This window comes from Poecilia latipinna, unplaced genomic scaffold (assembly GCF_001443285.1).
Source record: "Poecilia latipinna isolate Pla-1442-1.1 unplaced genomic scaffold, P_latipinna-1.0 Scaffold1386, whole genome shotgun sequence".
Classification (NCBI taxonomy): Eukaryota; Metazoa; Chordata; class Actinopteri; order Cyprinodontiformes; family Poeciliidae; genus Poecilia; species Poecilia latipinna.
The window spans coordinates 1-19,627 of NW_015114002.1; the positions used below are offsets into that span (position 1 = coordinate 1).

Below are 19,627 nucleotides of genomic sequence, written 5' to 3' on the forward strand. Positions count from 1 at the left end.
AAAAAATTTTTAACTTTGAGAAAATCAAGGAGGCCCAAAAGCCCCCCCCCCCCCCCAACCCCTCAACCCCCTGACTAAGTCTGTGCTGCAGGGAGCCGTAGGTGTGTGCTCGGAAAATCATACACACACAGAGAGACACACACAAACACAGTCTGGATAATCCAGGAGCAGAGCTGGTAGGCGGGAGAAAGACGATCTGTTGGCGTGAGTGCCGGCCTCTAAAACAGAGATAGACAGTTAATGCCGGAGCAGACGAGGTTACGAGTTGAGGAAAAGCTAGTCCGAAGGAAAAGCCTGGGAGTGAACTTGTGGCTTAATGAATTGCTTCAAGGCAGGACGTGAGTGTGGGTTCTTTGCTGAGGGGACTTTGCTCTTGTTGGAGCTAAACGCAAAGCGAATCCTGGAGAATGGGTTGGAATGTGGCCAGATGGGGGTCTGTGAAGTATCCCGTGTGTTGCCGGAGGGTGGGTGGGTGAGGGGGGCGGGGACTCCAAAGGGGGAAGGGTGTTGTAGCAGCAGTGGGGGTGTGATGGGACACAGAAAGATGGAGGGAAGGGGGCGTCTCTGTTGCTTTGTTGTTGCTGGAATGCCTTCCTTTTCTTTCTTTTCGTCTCTCCGCTTGCATGCACTTGCCTCCTCTCGCTTCAGCTGTGCAGCCAGCGGCTCATCAGTAGGTTTAGGTCTACAGTACCTCTGAGGGTAATAACACACGCTACTAACAAATTTACTGCTCACCTTTAAAGTATGTTCTAAGTCCTCAACTTATTTTTTTTGTGTCTGTAGTGTGTTTAAAGTGATGACGCAAAGCTATTTTTGTTTGCCAGAAGCCACCTTCAAAATGCTTTTTAACTTGTTTTTGCTTTTATTTGGATTCCAACAAGTGTTAAACTGCTCTTCGATGATGACTTTTAACTGAGAGGGACGTTGGACCAAAGTTAAACTGGAAAACAGCCCCTGGGCAGAGGATGCATTGATTGACACGTCCAAATGAGTTTGTGTTTCTACATGAATGAAAGAAAAAACAAACAAACAAACAATGAGAATTTTCTACTTATTCCCTAAGGGCTACAGGGAATGTGAACCATTTTTGAGTCTTTTTCTACAAAAAAAACAACTAATTTCCGTTTTGTGTGTTTCCATCGTTCAGGTGATGATGCAATGACGGGGGATACAGATAAATATCTGGCCCCTCACGACCTTCGCGAACTTGGTGATGACTCGCTCCCACAGGAAGGCTACATGGGCTTCAGCGTTGGTGCACGGTCGCAGAGGTAAGGCTCACTGCAACACAAAACGGCAAAAACTCTTTGATGAGTCTAATGCTAACTTTGTTTGTGCTCCTGTGCAAAGGGTATATAAAGTGCCAGAAAGGCTATACAAATGTTAAGATAGTTACATTATTATTTTTTTTTAATGAGATATATTGACTGAGTATTTTATCTAATGGAGGCATGCAGTCAGCATATAACATCAAAAATGTCTGTTGCCATGCAGATGCTCTTTGGTTTTTTGTTTTGACTGGCCGCACAACCGTGTCACAAAAACTGTCCCTAAAATTTACATTTCTGTAAAACAGTTAAACTCTTACTAGTAAAACAGGGTATGATTATGCAGAAAAAAACATGAGATTTGCACAATTACTTAGGAGCGCTCTGATAAAGTATTCTGGTGAAATAGGAGGTTGACGCCTGTCAGTGCCAGCTAGAAAGGGGAGCAAAAATCACAATGTAGCCTAAATGTTGGTCACATTTTAATTTTTTGAATGACCGATTTCCACTCTGATAAGTTACAGGAAGATTTAACTTACGATAGAGACCTTTGGAATCCCTGGTAATGGTGCCGGTTTGTTAAGTCTCAAAGATTCTGCCTCAGAATAACATCTGACTGCCTGCTCCTCAAACCCAAGTTGAGCTTTTCTAATATAATGTCATCACTCTTCTGCATCCTTTGGCTACTGTTTGCTTACTTTTTTTTTCCACACATTTTTTTTTAAAGTTTCCACGTATGCTGAGCCTGAATAAAATAAAACAGGAAAACTTGTAAAAAAAATCTTGATAGATAATTAAATTTTCATATATAGCTTTTTCTGCGATTGTCTAAGTGGTTGCGTGCATCTATTTTAGCAATAACATCAACAGCCAGGGAGAGAATTGCAACGATCAAAGTTTTGAATATGCAAGAACTTGTTTTGACAATCAAGAACCAATGAAAACCTCACCAAAACAGACCAATATGTCTACTGCACACACTGCTGAAACTGATTCAGTTCGTTCAGCTACAACAGAAATATGCTAAAATAGAAATGGTGCAATCATTGAACTTTCACTGCATCTCTACAATGAACCACTGACTTGGCTTTAAAGGGACACAAACACAAAAAAAAATTTTTCCCCCCGGTTTTTTTTTTTTTTTTTTTTTTTTTTTTTTTTTCTGTCAAGTGCGTTGAGGTTTGGGATTTAGTTGGAATTAAGTCTTTGAGCAAATAAGAAAACTGGCTGCTTCTCCTCTGTGATCTGCTGTCTGCTATTCAAAGTCAATGTCTGTGGAAAAAATTGGGGTTTTTTTTGCAATATTTTGGAAATAATCACACTTTGAGTTGGTGAAGCGTTCTAAAATCTTACTTGTAAGATTTTAAAAAAAAAGTAGCTGCATGATACAGGTAGATTTATTCTTTCGAATAAAGTTATTTCTTGATTTATTATTTTGGACAAAGGCTATTTGCATAGACAAACTCTTCAGCAAAAACTAAATCCTGATAATTTCCTTATCAAATTCTTTAGAGAAATCACAGCAGGGGGAGTTTTTGCAGTTTAAAGTTCATTCTGTTGAACTTTATTCTCTTTTGAAAACATTGACAATTGTGCAACATACTGCAAAGGGAGGGACTATTAAATATCTGAGGAGTGACATAAACGAACAGCGAGCCATAGGAAATTAGAAACATGTTCAATTCAGAAGGCCTGAAGCACACACTGTCTGAGTGTGTTTAATCAATTTAGTTTACAACTAGTTTAACTGACTGGGCTTTTTGTTTGTCATCCTGCTTTGGCAGTTTTACTAGACGATCATTTATTAAAAGGTAAATGAATTAAACAACTTTTACTAGCACCCACAAATACGTCAAATGTCTTGCTACTAAAGCTGCAGTACCATTTCAGAACTGTGTATATTGATCATGTTATATTAAATGTTGATGCTTTGCCAGGAAAAGGAACGGCTGTTTAACATTGGAGTTATTGAAACCCTTGAATTGAAAAATGACATTCAAGAAAAAAAATGACATAAAAGATTTACATTATAATTTAGACATGGCACATAAATTGTAGAGAGTCGCAATAAAATGCTAATTCAAACAAATAAAAAGCAGAGGTAATTAAATAAACTGAAGCTAGATGCAGTCATTCAGCTGTCAGTGGGAAAACTACGTGCACCTCTAAAAATTAGAGCTGCAACATCGATTTTTTTTTTGTAACACAGCTACAGTAATTTGACTTAATGAAAATTGAAATAAAAGAAAATAAAATGTGCCATTGTTATTTTTACCTGATATCTTCTCTTGCAATGTTTGTTTCAAGATGATACCACATATTTAAGGTTTCGTTTGCTCTAATGTCTAACTTCCCTCAGAAAAAAACTATTTATGGTACATGTTCATACTCACTGCGTGCTTAATTGATGAATTAGGCAGATTATATTTATTTTAACCCTAACATCTAAAATACCTCATAAATAACACTCTGAAATGAAATCAGTTTGTAGATGAGTTATAAACGGAGCACTTTCCCCTTTTTCAAGTCAGCTTCATTCTGCGTCTCTGCTCCTGCTTCTCTTTGCATCTCTTCTTTCCCTCCTCTGTTTTCTTCATGATGTTTTATTCTCTCCTCATGTCCGCTCTAATTGTTAGTACCAAAGCCAGGTAAGGCTCTCAGCATGACGAGGCCCCTTCCCCCCACCCCCACCCCTATACCTCCACCACCACCCTGCCTCACCCTTTCCCCTTCCCTCGGATCCCAGTCTCTGTTAGAATAATGATCACCTGTTCTGAGATATTGAAGTTTTCCTGCGCATTTCACCTTCTAATCCAATTATTTTTTTTTTTGACTGGTCGTTTGGTGTTTTTTTTTTTACATTGTGGGATGTACTTGTGGTCTGTCATCTAATTTCTTACGTTTCAGCTGTTTCTAATAGCATCATCTGTTTGCTTTTGTGTTTGACTGTGGTTCTTGTCTGTGCCTGGGTCGTTGTGAGGTTTGCACAAAGTTGGAGCTTTGCATCGTTTCGGTTTGTTGTGGAGATTTCCATTATCGTGCTTCCAGGGACTTGAGCTGAAGCAGCATTTCTCTCTTTGCATTGCTCTTTCTATGCTTAACTCGTGTCAAAAGAAGAAAAAGAAAATACTCAGAGAAGACTAAGCTGTCCACTAAAGTATGTTTACCATTGTTAAAAACTAGGTTTCTGAGTGAACTGGGGTCATGCAGTGGTAGAGCATAATTCAAGTACAGATAAAACTACCTCCTACACTCTGGGACTAGTGGCTGATAAGAAACACATTTGTGCAAAAGTCAATTGTCAAACCCGCAGTGGACGCTTCAGAGCTCTGAGAGGCTCCTGCTCTTATTCACTTTTTTTTTTTTTTTAGCTTCACTTAAAGATGATGTTTGTGCAATTTTCCAAAGTCCCGCTCAGACGACTTCCTTCGTCTGAGCGGAGGAAGTCGTCTATCCGGTTTTCCTCTCTCTAATTACCAATTAGCGTAATCATTCCCGGGACGTTGCAGGCAAACGCTTCTCACGTCATTGCTCAGGAATGCTATTTGTTTACCTCATAAACGTCCATCCGCACGGCACACGGAGACTCCGAGCACTCTGTCGGAAACGTGAGGACGCAGCTGGTACACGTGACACAGAGAGGCAGTGCAATCGGGAATCAGCTGTGTCTTTATCACGAGGACGATTACAAATGTAAAATGAACCCTTTTGTTGACTATGTAGTACCAATGTTAACTAATAGTGAGCTTATTGTTGCTTTTCTGTTGCTTCAAACAAATGAAAACATTTTCTTTATATCTTCGTTTCAATTTTCTTTTTTTATATATATATATTGTTTGTGGACAGTCAGGTTCCTGGAAGCTGCATGCATTTAATGTTTTTTTTTTGTTTTGTTTTGTTTTTTCCGTTTACCCTCCACCCCTTGCCAACTCCTCCTACTCCTCCCTTTCCCCTCTTCATCACTGTGACTGTTGTCTTGGTAATCCGTGACTCCTGCCCCAACCACACCAAGCCTCCGTTCCTTCAGTTCCGATAGGTCCAACACGTTGAACCGGAGCTCCTTCACACGGGACAGCATGATGATCGAGGAGATCCTGGCTCCCACCAAGGACCCGGTATGTACTTTGTGCTTTGTGCATGACTCCTTTCAAAGTGACTCAGTAATCTGCCGGTCGTTAACAGTCACTACTGACACAGTTCTGTCTCCAAATGTGCTGGGCTGGCTTGGTGCTGAGCCAAAAGGAAGACAGTTCACCAATCCTCTTACACCTGAGGGGGTGCTGCGACACAAAGTCGACCAAATCCTGTTATATTTCACCTGAGAAGGGGGCATGACATCAGTCCTTAAGTCTTCTATCTAGGATAGATTACTCTGATGGCCTACTTCCCTTTACAGAAGGAATAACCATTGTCTGCCATCCGAGAATCTGGTTAAAGTTACAAAACCAAACGCATCTTTCACATCTACACAGAAAAAATGAAGACATGCAGTGGGGCACAAACGTTTTCAGCTAACACTAATTGGCGTTTTTGTAATATTTTATGGTGGCCTTGATTTAAAGAAAGTCTTTCAGAGTTCCTTCTTTTCAAAACCTGAATGAACGACTGACATATAGACCCATCAAAGACAGTACAATTTCTTTTTAAATACTCTTCACATCTCTATTTCTCTTAAGTTTATTGTCTCTGGTCAGGACAGGTTAACTTAAAACAAGCAGATTTAAGTCGGATTTCTGATTAATCTCTGCATTATTACAACCTCAATAAACAGAAAAAAAAGACTGACTGCCAATAATTTAACTGTATACTGTAACAATAATAATAAACACACACATATAATAAAATATGTGTGTGTTTTTCAGGTATCTGTAAGTGAAAAAGTAACTGAAAAAATAGATTATGGAAAACACAAATGGGTTAAAAAAGAGTTTACACACAACGCAGTGATGTAAAATGCATAACGTTGACATCAGCTCATTCAAACAGCTTGAGGCAGGAAGGCGCGGAGCAGCCAGATGGTTCTGATTTTGACGTTTCAGACACGTTTCCCTGATTGCAGCATTCCAAAAAGTTTATGGGGATGATGAGAAGTGAGGAGTCTTGTAAATTTAATGTCCTCTTCTGGAAAACGGACAGCGAGCAGAAATCCATCAGCCTTCATGTCCAGGTCTTTGCTAATCGCTCCTAAGAACTGCTTTATTTATTGGTGTTTGAATCGTCATCCTCTGTTTGGTCTGGTACAACCCAAAGAGTCGTGTTTTTGTTAGCTGTAAACAGAAAATTATAATAAGGGCTTGGAAATGTCGGCTTCTGAATTGAGTTATTGGAACAAATGAACTTCTCAATAATCTATTTCATTGAAAATGATTTTATTTGTGACATGTTGCTGCAAAATCATTTTTCAAAACAACACTGGTTTGTTCCCCGAGTTTGAGCCTACATAACTGAGTCAAAGTTAAGGACAAATTACCAGAATAATTGAACGATTCCCAAACACGAACGGAAAACTCTTAGAAAATCTGGCAAAATACTAGTGTAGACCAAATGACAAAAAAGTTGATAGGTAGCTGAAAACCTTTGCGCAATACTGCATGTGCTCTGTTCTAAACTGATCACACCGTTTGCAAAGAGTCCATGTTGACAGTAATTCGTTTGAATCTCCATAGGCTCCAACAGCAAACATTTAGCGTTTTAAAAAGCTCTACAGAAATTCCTGTTGGTTTGTGTGTTTCTCTCCAACTACTGTGAAATAATAGCATGCTGTTCTCCCTCACGCTGCCCCAGATGCTCTGTAAGGAACGGTCTTTCATTGTAGAGCATCACAATAAGGTAGACATCAGTATCGTCGTGCATGACACCGAATATTTTTGCTCGCTTACAGCTCCATCTTATGGATGTTACGCGCTAACTAAAACTGAGGAGAGGCTTTTATGATCCGAGAGAAATATAAAATAGTAGTTATTTTGGCATGTGTATTTAAAAAAAAAAAAGAAAAAAGGAAGCACACCTGAAGAATGCTGGGAGGTGAAAGTGCAGCATAATTCTGCATAATTCTTTAGCAGAAAATCAATGTTCTCTGGGAAAATACAGTTTCCCGGTAATGCTGATATGACTTTTGGATTGAATTGGTAAATACATCCTCACTAAATTTTTCCATTCATATATCCATTGGTCCTTACATTCTGAACCAAAAACTACTAATTTGGGTGTGGAATAATGTAAAACTTGAATGTCAAAATAAATTTCCTCACCATCTTCTTCAGCTGTGTTTCAGTTTTTTCATATCCAGCTTCGCATGTTTAGTCATATTTTACATACTGCATTAGGCTGATAGATACTTATTTATTTCTATTTATGTATTCATACTCTGGTTTTGAAGCTGAAAGCACTGCGGTCACCGCTTCATCGGAATCACAAAAATATTTTAGAATGAATGTCCTGTCAAAATGTAAACACTATGAATGTTTTACATTCTACGTAGTTCTGTGAAGACCTCAGTTGGAGAACATTAGTGGACAAACAGCATCATGCAGTCCAAGAAATGATTTCTCATAGAGCTCCGACAATCCATCACATGAAAATAGAAAGAATATGGCCAAACAAAAAGCTAGCTAAGCTGACAGGCCAGACAAGTGTTTATTCAGCTTCCAGCAGGACAGACAGCCCTAAATGTACAGCCAGAGCTGCAGTGGGACGGCTTAGATCAAAGCACCTGAAAATCTGTGGCAGATCTGATGTTGACAGACGGTCCTCATCCTTTCTGACAGTTTGAGCTGTTTTGCAAAAAAAAAAAAAAATTCAGTCTTCACGCCACACTTTTCAGACACTCACCTGTGAAAAAAAACAACAAAAAAACAAGTACTGTTTTTATTGACCCCAAATATAAATTCCAAATAAAACACATTTCTGTTCCTTTGTTGTTGCAACCTGACAAAATGCAGAAAAGTTATGGGTTGTTCAATTTTTTCCAAGGCACTTTATTTCCATTTTATAGAAAGAAATGTTAAAAGTTCTTTGCCAGATGGCAAATAGTCAATTCTTGATAATAATTGTTCTCGGCTTTGCAGCATCTGTTGATGACGAAGGACGCTGACAACGACTCTCTGAGGAGGTACAGCTGGACTGCGGACCACCTGGATAATGTCAACCTCGTCTCCTCACCGGTGCATTCTGGGTAAGCATGTTTGAAATGAAGAATGGATAAATACAGGAGAAGAAAGGAGGGAGCAGATGTCTGTTGTCTCCATCTAACCATGAAGATGAAGACAAAGGTAGAAAGAAGGGATAAGGTGGCGGATTGGTCCCTGCCTGCCTGTTTTGCAGTTTGTCTTCCAGATTTTTTTTTTTTTTTACAATTTTGTCTCCCTTCAGCCTTTAGCATGTCTGTACTTCAGCCACGATGGAGCTGCAACTGAAAAAAAAAAAAAAACATTTGACATTTTGGGAAATTTTCTGCATTTGATGAATAATCCCAAAGTTTCAAACATATTTTTAAGATTTTTTTTTTACAGTGTTAAAGCTCTGTTTTTGACTTATTCCTCCTTGCGTTACTTTGTCGTCCATCCTGCAGTTTTTCCTCTCCGCTCCCGCAGTACGACAGCAGGTGATTTGACTGTGATTGGTTGCCCTCTGTCACACCTTTCCCCTCTCAGTTCACTCATAACATCTGTCTTTGTCCTCCTCACTCATCAATTGACGTTAAACTCTTGACACAAGGCGAGAGCTAGATGTGTTTTTGTCCTTTCGTTTTCATTTTCTAACCGATCTGAGTGACTGTTTAAAAAAAAAAATAGGCTGAATGTGGTTTTAAAATGTTAAATTCTTTAGGATTTTCTTGTACATGCTGTCATGGTCTTTATGTTATCTTTCTCAACAGAAACTAAGAAGGGATGTTTTAGCTAAAAACTAGGAGAAGTCAGATGGACAACATGTTGCATCAGGATTCCCCCATTTTATCTCCCCTTTGTATCAGTTTTTCACAATGAGGTGGATGAAATTTGACCAGTCAGTGAGGTGATGATGTCTTTTATGATATGCTCTTTTTGACTGGTTAAACTGTAGCTATTATAATGCCTACTAAGGTCAGTAGAGTCTGAAATTTAGTTGCTGTTAGTCTACATTTTAGGTGAATTGGCTAAATTGCCCATTGCTAAGAATTCTGGGAACCACCAAAAAATAGTTTCCACTCAAGAATCTTTCTCAAGACAAACAACCTTCTAAAATGAATGCTTTTATGGAGGCAGTCACTTGCTTTGATCATTTAATTTATGCATCTGATTTGAAGCTTCTGGCTCAGAAACATCTAGATTGAAATAAGCATAGCCGGAAGAGATCTATACTTTTACTGGATGCAAAGTGAAGATGCACCGATCGTGCCTTTTAGATGCATTTACTAAAAAGAGAAAACAAATCAGATCTGTCTGTATTTGACCTCCCGATCTCTCGTCGATTGATTTTGTGCATCTCTTATTGGTAAAACTGAGAATAAATTGCTCTTTTATGTAACAACAAACAATTCAAACTAACATGACATTTCAGATCCCATGTTGCATGATTTGGGTTTGTGTGAGTGTAAGCTTTTTTGGTGAGTTAGGGACAGAAATAATTAACTTCCTGGTGTGAGAAAAACACACAAAAAAACACCAGAGGCTCCTGTGTTGGCAGCTTAAACAAAAATAACTGCTATAATTTTAAAATACACTTACTGGTCACTTCATTAGTAACACTTCACCGGTGCAAGGCTGGACCCTCTTTTTTTTTTTTTTTTTTACTTCAGAACTCCCTTCATTCTTTGTGGAATAGATCGAACTGGTCCATATTTATATAATGCCATTATTCAATTTCTGCAGGTTTATCTACGTCGCATCCATGAAGAGAGTCTTCCGTTCCACCACGTCCCAATATTGCTTTGTTGCACTCAGCCTCCAAGCACAACTCTTACTGGTGTGTTTGGAGGTCACTGGAGTACAATGAACTCATTGTCAAGTTCAAGAAGCCAGTTTGAGGTGATTTGAGCCTTGTGACACGACCCATTGTCCTGCTCGAAGTAGTTCTAAGATGAGTTTCCAATCTCTTATTGTCCTACTTTGATGAGCCTGTGGAAAATTTCTCTTGAGCTTACCTGACAGGACTGAAGCCTGATTTGAGTTCCCATCTGTGTTTAAGAAGGTAATTGAGAAGGTGTCCCTAATAAAGTGGCCGCTAAGTGTAGGTTTAATGTCTCCATCCGTGTTGTCCTTTTCTTACGTCAGTTCCAGCCAACATAGAACCCCTCTCGCATTTTTGTTCTCTTTACCGTTTTCCTCACACTTACTGTCAGTGTTTTAATAAGATCGCAGCATGGGACACGACCTCACCTTAACGACAATTTCTCTCCTCATCAGCACTACACTTAAAACAACATGGATTTTACTTCTTTCATCCCTGTGCATATATTCTCTCCTTGTTTCTTGCTCTGCTTCTGTCTATTCCTCCTCTCCTATTTCCTTCTCCTTTTTACGCCCTCATCCAGGTTCCTGGTCAGCTTCATGGTTGACGCCAGAGGCGGCTCCATGAGGGGAAGTCGCCACAACGGCATGCAGATCATCATCCCGCCGAGAAAGTGCACGGCACCCACCAGGATCACTTGTCGTCTAGTCAAGAGGCACAAGTTGGCCTCCCCTCCTCCGATGGTGGAAGGAGAAGGCCTGGCGAGCAGACTGGTGGAGGTTGGACCGGCTGGGGCTCAGTTCTTAGGGTAGGCCTGCATTTTTTATCTTTAAATATGTCTGATCTTTCCACTGCTGATTATAGAATTTTTTATTTTTTATTTATTTATTTAAAAAAAAAAAAAACATTCTTCATTCTGCTTGTTACATCCCCATTTGTAGCTATCTGAGATTGTTTTTCGGTGTGTGTGGGTGTGTGTGCATACTTTGAATTTGGATGTGTGCCGATTCTTAAACCTCATGTTCAGAAATAGAATAGTGAGTTTGAAAATAGAGATCATCAATAGTTTTCCAGGAGGTCCTGGAAAACTATTGATGATCATAAGGTTTTTAATAAATTTGTTTTCAGCTTATCAGAGATATTCACTTTTTTTTCCTTTGAAGTTTCTAATTTTGCAACTAAAATTGTTCCATTAGATGCATTCTCTGTAGTATCCCTTAACTACACAACTGCTTCCAATTATAAAATCAAAACATTATTCTTAAGCATAATTTATGACATAAACATTTAACGTATTTTCCTGTTCAAACTATTAACATCAGCATGTAAGAAAAACTTATGTAAACGCCGACAATTTGTTGTGAACATTAATGCGATAGAATATTCCCCAGTTATGATTACTATATATATATATATATATATAAAATCCTGGAATACTGTATCTGATTATGTCATTTATATACTAAGGTTAATTCATCACATCTGAGTTAAATAGGACGCATTTCAAACTGTTTCCTTCTGCGATATCATGGGAAAATAAAAAGAAATCAGACAAGATATCTGAAAGAAATTTGTGAACCCACGTATCCAATCCATACGTACAACTTTCCATTACCTGAAAAGCACATTGTTCACCTGTTCAAAAAAATCCAATGCAAGTAAAACACTAGGAATGGTGCTGCTGAATTGGCCACTTTAAAAACGTCAACTAATGTGTCGAGTATTTTTAATTTGCTCGGGCATAATAATGAAGCCACATTGCTGCAAATTTTGTGTTATTTTATGTCATATTTCATCTTCCACACAACTTCACACAGCTCTGATATTGTGTAACCTAAAGAAGAAGCTGGTTCAGGGTCAACTTGCCCCTTCGCCGATTTCACTTCCCTTTTCTACTTAATAGCCATGGAGTTTAACAATTGTGGGCCAATTTTTCTTAGTATTGAGGGTTTTTTTTTTTTTTACAAATTATGGGAAAAAATGGGTAAATACTCAAATCTTAAATTTAGTGTAATTGTATTCCATATTTTCTGAAGCTTAGGAAATATGAGAGATTATGAGCTCAGATTATCCTAGAATGATCTAATCAAACTCCTCAGTGAAATATTGAATTGACATCACACGCTACATTTTCTTACAGTAAATTTAAAATAATAACTACTTATGTGGGTACCAAGCATCAACAAGTCTGGCGAGAAAGTCCAAAACCTCAAATGACAGATGTTGATATTTTGTACCCTGAAAAGTTGGGGACAAGACGATTAAAAACGCTGCACAAGTGTGAAACGGCGAAGGGGCGAAATGTACCCAAAGAAGCCGTTGACTTTGTGAGTGTGTGTTTTGTATAAATGTTTGTTTCATTATCTTGTGGACACAGTAAGCTCCATCTTCCCAGAAAGCTGCCAGTCCTTAATGAAGGCGAGAGCCTGGTTAGTCCCGTGCTACAGCTGGGACCCAGAGGAACTAGATTTGTTGGGTAGGAACCAAGCATACCATAGCTCCCTTCACCTTTTCTCCCCTGCCTCCAACCTACCCCCAAGGAAATGACATATTGAGGCTGATCCATGCTGAAGGATTCTGTTGCCCATCTTTGTTGACTTCAGTTTATAAGGTTGTTAGCTTTATATGATTTCCATGTAGTTTTGGGAAGAGATTTAGTTACGGCACCGCAAAGTTTTTTTTTTTTTTTTTTACAGCCGTAGCAGCATCACATGGAGATGGTCTTGATTTATACTTTTTTTTTTCATAACTGACATTCTTCCTAAAACTACACATTGTAGCTTTGACTTCATTGCTGTTGATTTGTGACCACTTCATTCTACGGCACCTGCCACACTTATTGGCATCCCTTGTAAAGATGTGGAAAAAAGCTTTAAAATAGAGGTGTTTTTTTTTATTTTTATTTTTTTTATTATTTTAGCACCCAAGTCCCACGTAGAAAAACAGACAACTTTCCATTTTGAATGTACTTACTTAACGGATAGAAAAAAAGTGGAAGGACAAGAAAATCTTTCATTAAATAAGGCAGATTTGAGTTGATCCTCATACGTCAGCAAATGGTTATGAGAAAATGGCAAGTCATCTTATTTTCTACACAGAGTTATATTTAAAATCTGTAGCTGCAGCAAATAAGGTTGAATGAAAAGCCATGTGAAGGATAATGGAAAGCGAGGTTAAGTTTTTAAAAAAATGGGTCACTTATTAGTTTGAATAACCATTAGACACTGCATGCTAACCAGTTTTCGGAAGGGATGCCATGGTAAAGCCTTTTCTGTTCTGTCACAATAAATGTAAACGTCTAGAGTTTTCGAAACTCTGGCTGGAATTTAACTGGAAGTGTGTGCTTTGGTTTTTGAAGATTACGTTTTGTGTTTTTTTGGGAACAAATACTCCAGGCGGGGGTGAATTTGTGGATGATGCTATGGGATTGTTTCTTCCTAAAGCGCTTTGGGAATTGTGTTGCAGTGCATGTCATGATCATCAACTCTTTGAAATACAAGGACAGTTTAAAGGATGATTATCCAGACATAAAATCCAACTTTTTCCATGACAGTGTCACTACCCAGATAAAAAATATATTGAAAACCTGTCGTGAGCTGAAGAAAAAAAGAGTAAATGTGAGTGTCGTGTGGTGGTGAGGAGAGACGCAGAGGCCCAGGTTGTGATAAAGATGATGATAAATTTAATGAAGAAAGCTCAACAGTCCAGAACAGGCAGCATGGCAGAGAGTTAGCACACAGCTAATTACCGGTAGCAACTGAAAAACTAAGGACTGAAAAAGAGAGCTAAACCAACACAGGACTTTACAGTTCTACTGTGATGGCAGGCAAACAAATGACATATGTTTAACAAGGACCTGACAAGAGACAGAGACAACAGGTGGACTTAAATACACAGGGAGGGTAATCAGGTAACTAGACACACCTGGGACACAATCAACAGGGAAGACGCAGAGACAGAGACTCGCAGGACAGAAACTGAACACAGAAAACCCTTGAAAATAAATACACAGAAACACGGATCATGACAGTGAGGACTGATTTGACTGTCTAGACAGATTATGCAAAGATGAATAGTCAAAGATTTCTCATATTCTCTAAAGGTGCCAATCTTGTGAAATGTTCTAGGAAACAAGGTAAAGTCTTGTCCTGTTACCCAAACAAGGTTATTCAACAGTTGCCAAAAACGAAGGAAGTCGAGATTTTGTTAGAAAAAAAAAACTTTTCTCCTGTAATAAAATGTGATTTTATATTAAAGCTTTTAAAACATCATTACTAGGTTGCCAATAAGTGTAGAGAGTGGCACATTTGATTTTAGAAGCTCTCAGAAGTTTACTTCACTTAATATGAAGGTTTTGATTGGCTGTCTGGACTGGACTGCGCTTTGTTGAGCATGAGACTTTTTTTTTTTTTTTTTAACCCCAAAACCCAGCACCATTCTGCCTTCCATGACTTCCATCACTTCAGAATCAACATCGGATTTTCTGCATATCATTGATTTTTTTTTTTGTTTTCAGAAAAAAAATGCACGTTTAGTCAAACATCAGATTTTTGATTGATGCAAATAAATAAGTAAGAAATTAAGTTATATTTGTATCCTAGTAAGATCAAACTTTGCAGGTTTTGTATTTCTGTGATACTACTTCCGCCATGCATCATCTGTCTCACATAATTACACGAAAAACTCCATCAGTGGATGGTGATAATAGCAGTTGTAGCGGATCACTTTCATAACTTATCTCTTGAGTGCAGTAATTTGGATGTTTATCGAAAATCTAATATGAAAATAGGAAGTTTATGTTGAAAACTACAGACCGAGTGTTTTTTGAAACCGTGTAATTGGAATCTCTCCATTAGCTCCATTCAGCTATTTGGCTTCCCCAATGGTTCATGTACTAATCATCATCCAACCACAAGTCAATGGAGATTGCTGTGAAATATTTGGGATTAAGACGATGTATATTTGTTCTACTTTATTTTCTGCAACTGTATATAGATATTTTAATGTAATTTAGAAAACATGAATCATAAAAAAAATATCCTAAGCACCTAAAAAGCAGAACTACTCCATTAGCTCATGTATGGCTTTCCACACTAAAATAGTTGGGTTAATGTTACTTTTATATTTAAAAAAAAAGGTTCCAAACAACAAAAAGCATAACACAAAAGTGCTCAGTTTTCTGTTGTTAATAAATTATTTCAAGATATTATTTCATCTTCCTAATTCCCCGCCTAAGTGGAGGTCTCTGCCGAAGTTGAATAGGACACTCCTTATTTAAGGAACCTCCCAATCAGATATCCCAAATAGATTTTATGTCCACACTGTCGAAATGTGCTGTCCACCCATCCTTACGTACATATACGTACATAGTGGCTCCACCACATAGTTTAAAGCCTGGTGATGTGTCATGATCCTGCTGCTCTATTTTTGTTATGAATCCGGCTGCTTAACAAGATGATGAGCCAAACAGCAAGTGGTAAATTCTTGAACTTTCCTCGTAGCGTCTAAACAGGAAGAGTTCTAAATTTGATAAAGGAGTTCTCATATTGTGTTCCTCTGAAACTTTACACTCCTTTCTGTTACCATTATGTCTTGTGTCATTATGGGCTGTGCAGCTTTTTCCCCCCTTCATTTTCACCCCTTATTCTATTTCATGCACTACATTAGCTCTGAATGTCGCATCAACTCCTCAGGTTCCCAGTTGGACCTATTATCCATCACTGCCATCATCAAAACCACGTCTGTGATGTTGTCGTAACCATCACGTTCACCACCGAATGTTTCTTTCATGGCAGCTCTGTGCAGATATTATTTTTGGCTTCTACAGAGATGCTGCTTAAACCTACAAATGTTTGTATTACAAATTATGTTTTACACTGCACTTTGGAAAAAATAAAATTAAATATTTACTTTCCATTTTGCCTCAATCAAATTCTTCAAAACTTCAATTCTAATGCATATGTTTGTGGTTTTGTTAGATTGTTGCTTTTCAGTGAAAGGCGAGGTGATAGTATTATTAAGTCATCCGTATATTTCTGACATGTCTCCTTCCAGGCCTGTGATAGTGGAGATCCCACATTTTGCCTCAATGCGGGGCCAAGAGAGAGAGCTGATCCTACTGCGCAGTGAGAATGGAGAATCCTGGAAGGAACATTTGTACGACTGCAAGACCAGCGACCTCAATCAGCTCCTCAACGGGATGGACGAAGGTGACGCAAACCCAACTCATTTTGTACTTAGCCTACGGCCACTCTGCCTTGCCAATAAGACATAATAATTGGTATTTCTACCTCTAGAAGATAAAGCTACAGATATAAGAGCTATTGGATAAAAATAAATAGAATAAACACATCTGCATTGAGTTGCTGGATGAAAAGTGTCAAACTTTGCATAATTCCCTGGGCAAGCCTCTCCTTCCAACCAATCAAAATATAGAAAATTATCTAAATTCTGGCACAGTATAAAATGCAGTGCAGTGGATTCATGCACTATGTTTTATCGTTTTATCAGATGCTTGTGCATCCATAGTTCTACTGCCACCCTGGTAAAGTGCCCACCCATTTGTCCGATATGAAAATCTACCACTGCGTCTGACCCTTATAAAACAATTCAATGTGATATTTTATTTTTTATATATATTTTTATGATACACAAAACACGGTTAGGTTATAAAACAACAGTCCAACCTTTGAACTTGAAATTCAATCCATCATTTAGCCAACCTCTTCATAGTTTTAACTAGGTTAATACTGTTAACCTACTACTACCTACATAGTATTAACTAAGTTAACTAAGTATTAACTAAGAATGACCAGACTCCATCAGCTTTGCACATGTTGAAACTTTTTGCCTATTCTTCTTTGGTAGTTAGCTCACACCAAGTTCGATTGGCTGGAGAGTGTCTGTGAACATAAATGTTTAACTCTTGTTAGATATTCTCGGACTGGACTATGGACTTTGCTTTCCAATGCTTTGACATGAAACCATTCCACTGTACCACTGGCTGTATAGTTAGAGTCATTGTCTTGCTGGAAGATGAACGTCCTCCACTTTCTAAAGTGTTCCGCAGCCTCTGCCAGGTTTCCTTTCTCGATTTCCTCGTATTTAGCTCCATCCATCTTCTAATAGACTCTGACCAGCTTCCTTGTCGTTGCTAAACCATGCTGGAGAGAAAGTTTTGGAGGATTTTTTCAATTTGAAATTCTTCCCCCCCCCCCCCCCACACACACACACACACACACCTATAGTGTTTTCTAAGGTGAAAAGTTAAATTTTGGTTTCATGTTATCTGATCTACTTCTTTCACATATTTGCTGTGTCCCCTTTGTGATTTGTGCCAAAGTTCAAATAAGACGTTTATGGCTTTCGTCTCGCAACTCTTACATAAAGGACAGATTTTTGTAGTGCACAACTAATAGTCCTGCCAACAGATTTTTCGACTTGACCTGGGGATCTCTGCAGCTCTGCAGTACAGTTACCATGGGTCTCTTGGCTGCGTCTCTGATGAATGTACTTCTGTAAATTTATTTGGACGTTTGTCCTTGTAGGTTTGCGGTAGTGTCCTCCTCATTCTTAGGCTGTGTACAAACAACAGGGATTTATGATCCACATCCAGTTTTGTTACTCACATGCAACCCATATCCATGTCAGCTCTCATTTCTGAATAATTTCAAAAAGCATACATACTTTTCCTCCTACTTCAGCATTATGCACTACTGTGTTTGTCGATTGCATAAAATGTCATTAGAGTACATTACCGTTGTGCTTTTAACATTAACTTTGTGGAAACGTTCCATGAGCGCAGAGGTTATTGCAAGACACATGCGAGTGATCTTCTACAACACGAACACTTTCCTCACAGAGCTGGACAGTCCTGAGGAGCTGGAGAGGAAGAGGATCTGCCGTATCATCACCAAGGACTTTCCACAGTATTTTGCTGTGGTGTCCCGGGTCAGACAGGAGACCCATCAAATGGGACCAGAGGGTGGGACTCTCAACAGCCGGAGCGTCCCATTAGTTCAGGCTTCCTTCCCTGAGGGGGCGCTGACAAAGAAAATAAAAGTTGGATTGCAGGTATATGGTTAAAGCTTCCCATGTCTGTTGGTGCATTTCTTCTGTACTGAGCGTTTCTACTCAGTTTTGAGTACAGAAGCTTTGAATATTTACAATTCAAAGCAATGTAAATATCTTAAAATTAATCTCACATCGCTCAATCGCCATTGTGTCTCTTCCGCTAGGCCCAGCCAATTCCTGAGGACACTGTAAAGAAAATCCTTGGTAACCGAGCAACCTTCAGCCCCATTGTTACTGTGGAGCCCAGGAGGAGGAAGTTCCACAAGCCCATCACCATGACGATCCCTGTGCCGCCGCTCTCAGGGGAAGGGCTTACTAACGGTTACAAAGGAGACAGTACACCCTGCCTCCGCCTCCTCTGTAGCATAACAGGTGAGTGCTGGTATTATGTAGCTCTTTGGTGCTGTCAAGTAAATAAAAAGGCAGGATCACTTTTTTACTCTGCACATACACAAACATTCGAAGACTATGAGCTGTGGGCATGAAAATGTCCGACTTGAAGGAATATTTTAGGGTTTTGTTTCATAACCCTTGGATTTTCCTTCCACATAAAATCTCAGTAAAATACACAGAAGTCTTTTGATTGTTAGTTGACAAAATGTAAAAAAATAAAATTTCAAAGCATATGGATACCTTTGCAGAATGCCACCAGTATAAATAAAAGTTGCAGTTGCTTATTTTTATCTATTAAATAACTGGTTTATATTTTGATTTCAAATGAATCACATTAAGTGTAAAATTGTATCTGTGTGCAGGTGGAACATCTCCAGCGCAGTGGGAGGACATCACTGGAACAACTCCCCTCACATTTGTTAATGATTGCGTCTCTTTCACTACCAATGTCTCTGCCAGGTGAGACATACCGGACAAACGCCACGAATGGTTATTTATTCATAAATGCGTGAAGCTTCCATCGGTTTCTGTATTGTTGTTTCTCTTTGCAGGTTCTGGTTAGCAGACTGCCACCAGATCCCCGAGACAGTAAGCTTGGCCACTCAGCTCTACAGAGAGCTGATCTGTGTGCCCTACATGGCCAAGTTTGTTGTGTTTGCTAAGATGAATGACCCAGTGGAGTCCAGCCTTAGGTGCTTCTGCATGACAGACGACAAGGTGGACAAAACCCTGGAGCAGCAGGAGAACTTTGAGGAGGTGGCGAGGAGCAAAGACATAGAGGTACACAGTTTTACTGCATCTTCTTAACTTAGTGTCTGCTCTTCTCTTCAGCTTCAAGAACCTTCTGGGGGAAAATAAAAATACATATAATGCAAAACTTTTTTTTTTCACACTACTGTTAAATTATTACAAAATTATTTGTTATTACATCTTCTAATTTCTTAATTTTCATCTGTTTTTTTTTC

General features: G+C 38.8%; 1 protein-coding gene across 19 annotated transcripts in view; it reads left to right on the forward strand.

Annotated features, from left to right (window-relative positions):
* Positions 1-216: 216 nt before the first annotated feature.
* LOC106962215 (ankyrin-3-like) overlaps positions 217-19,627 on the forward strand; it is a 45,214-nt gene continuing 25,803 nt past the window's right edge. For 5 of the 19 annotated variants that reach the window (XM_015056482.1, XM_015056487.1, XM_015056484.1 and 2 more), the window contains exons 1-13: positions 220-338; positions 1,148-1,271; positions 3,905-3,916; positions 5,281-5,383; positions 7,053-7,097; positions 8,336-8,442; positions 8,839-8,871; positions 10,780-11,004; positions 16,251-16,405; positions 18,058-18,269; positions 18,434-18,641; positions 19,025-19,121; positions 19,214-19,442. In XM_015056482.1, coding sequence (XP_014911968.1) covers positions 317-338; positions 1,148-1,271; positions 3,905-3,916; positions 5,281-5,383; positions 7,053-7,097; positions 8,336-8,442; positions 8,839-8,871; positions 10,780-11,004; positions 16,251-16,405; positions 18,058-18,269; positions 18,434-18,641; positions 19,025-19,121; positions 19,214-19,442 — 1,572 coding nt within the window. In that variant the 5' untranslated portion in view covers positions 220-316. Of the gene's footprint in view, positions 339-402; positions 434-613; positions 700-1,147; positions 1,272-3,904; positions 3,917-5,280; positions 5,384-7,052; positions 7,098-8,335; positions 8,443-8,838; positions 8,872-10,779; positions 11,005-16,250; positions 16,406-18,057; positions 18,270-18,433; positions 18,642-19,024; positions 19,122-19,213; positions 19,443-19,627 lie in introns of those variants that run through there. The other 14 variants (XM_015056489.1, XM_015056490.1, XM_015056491.1 and 11 more) reach the window with 10 other exon arrangements.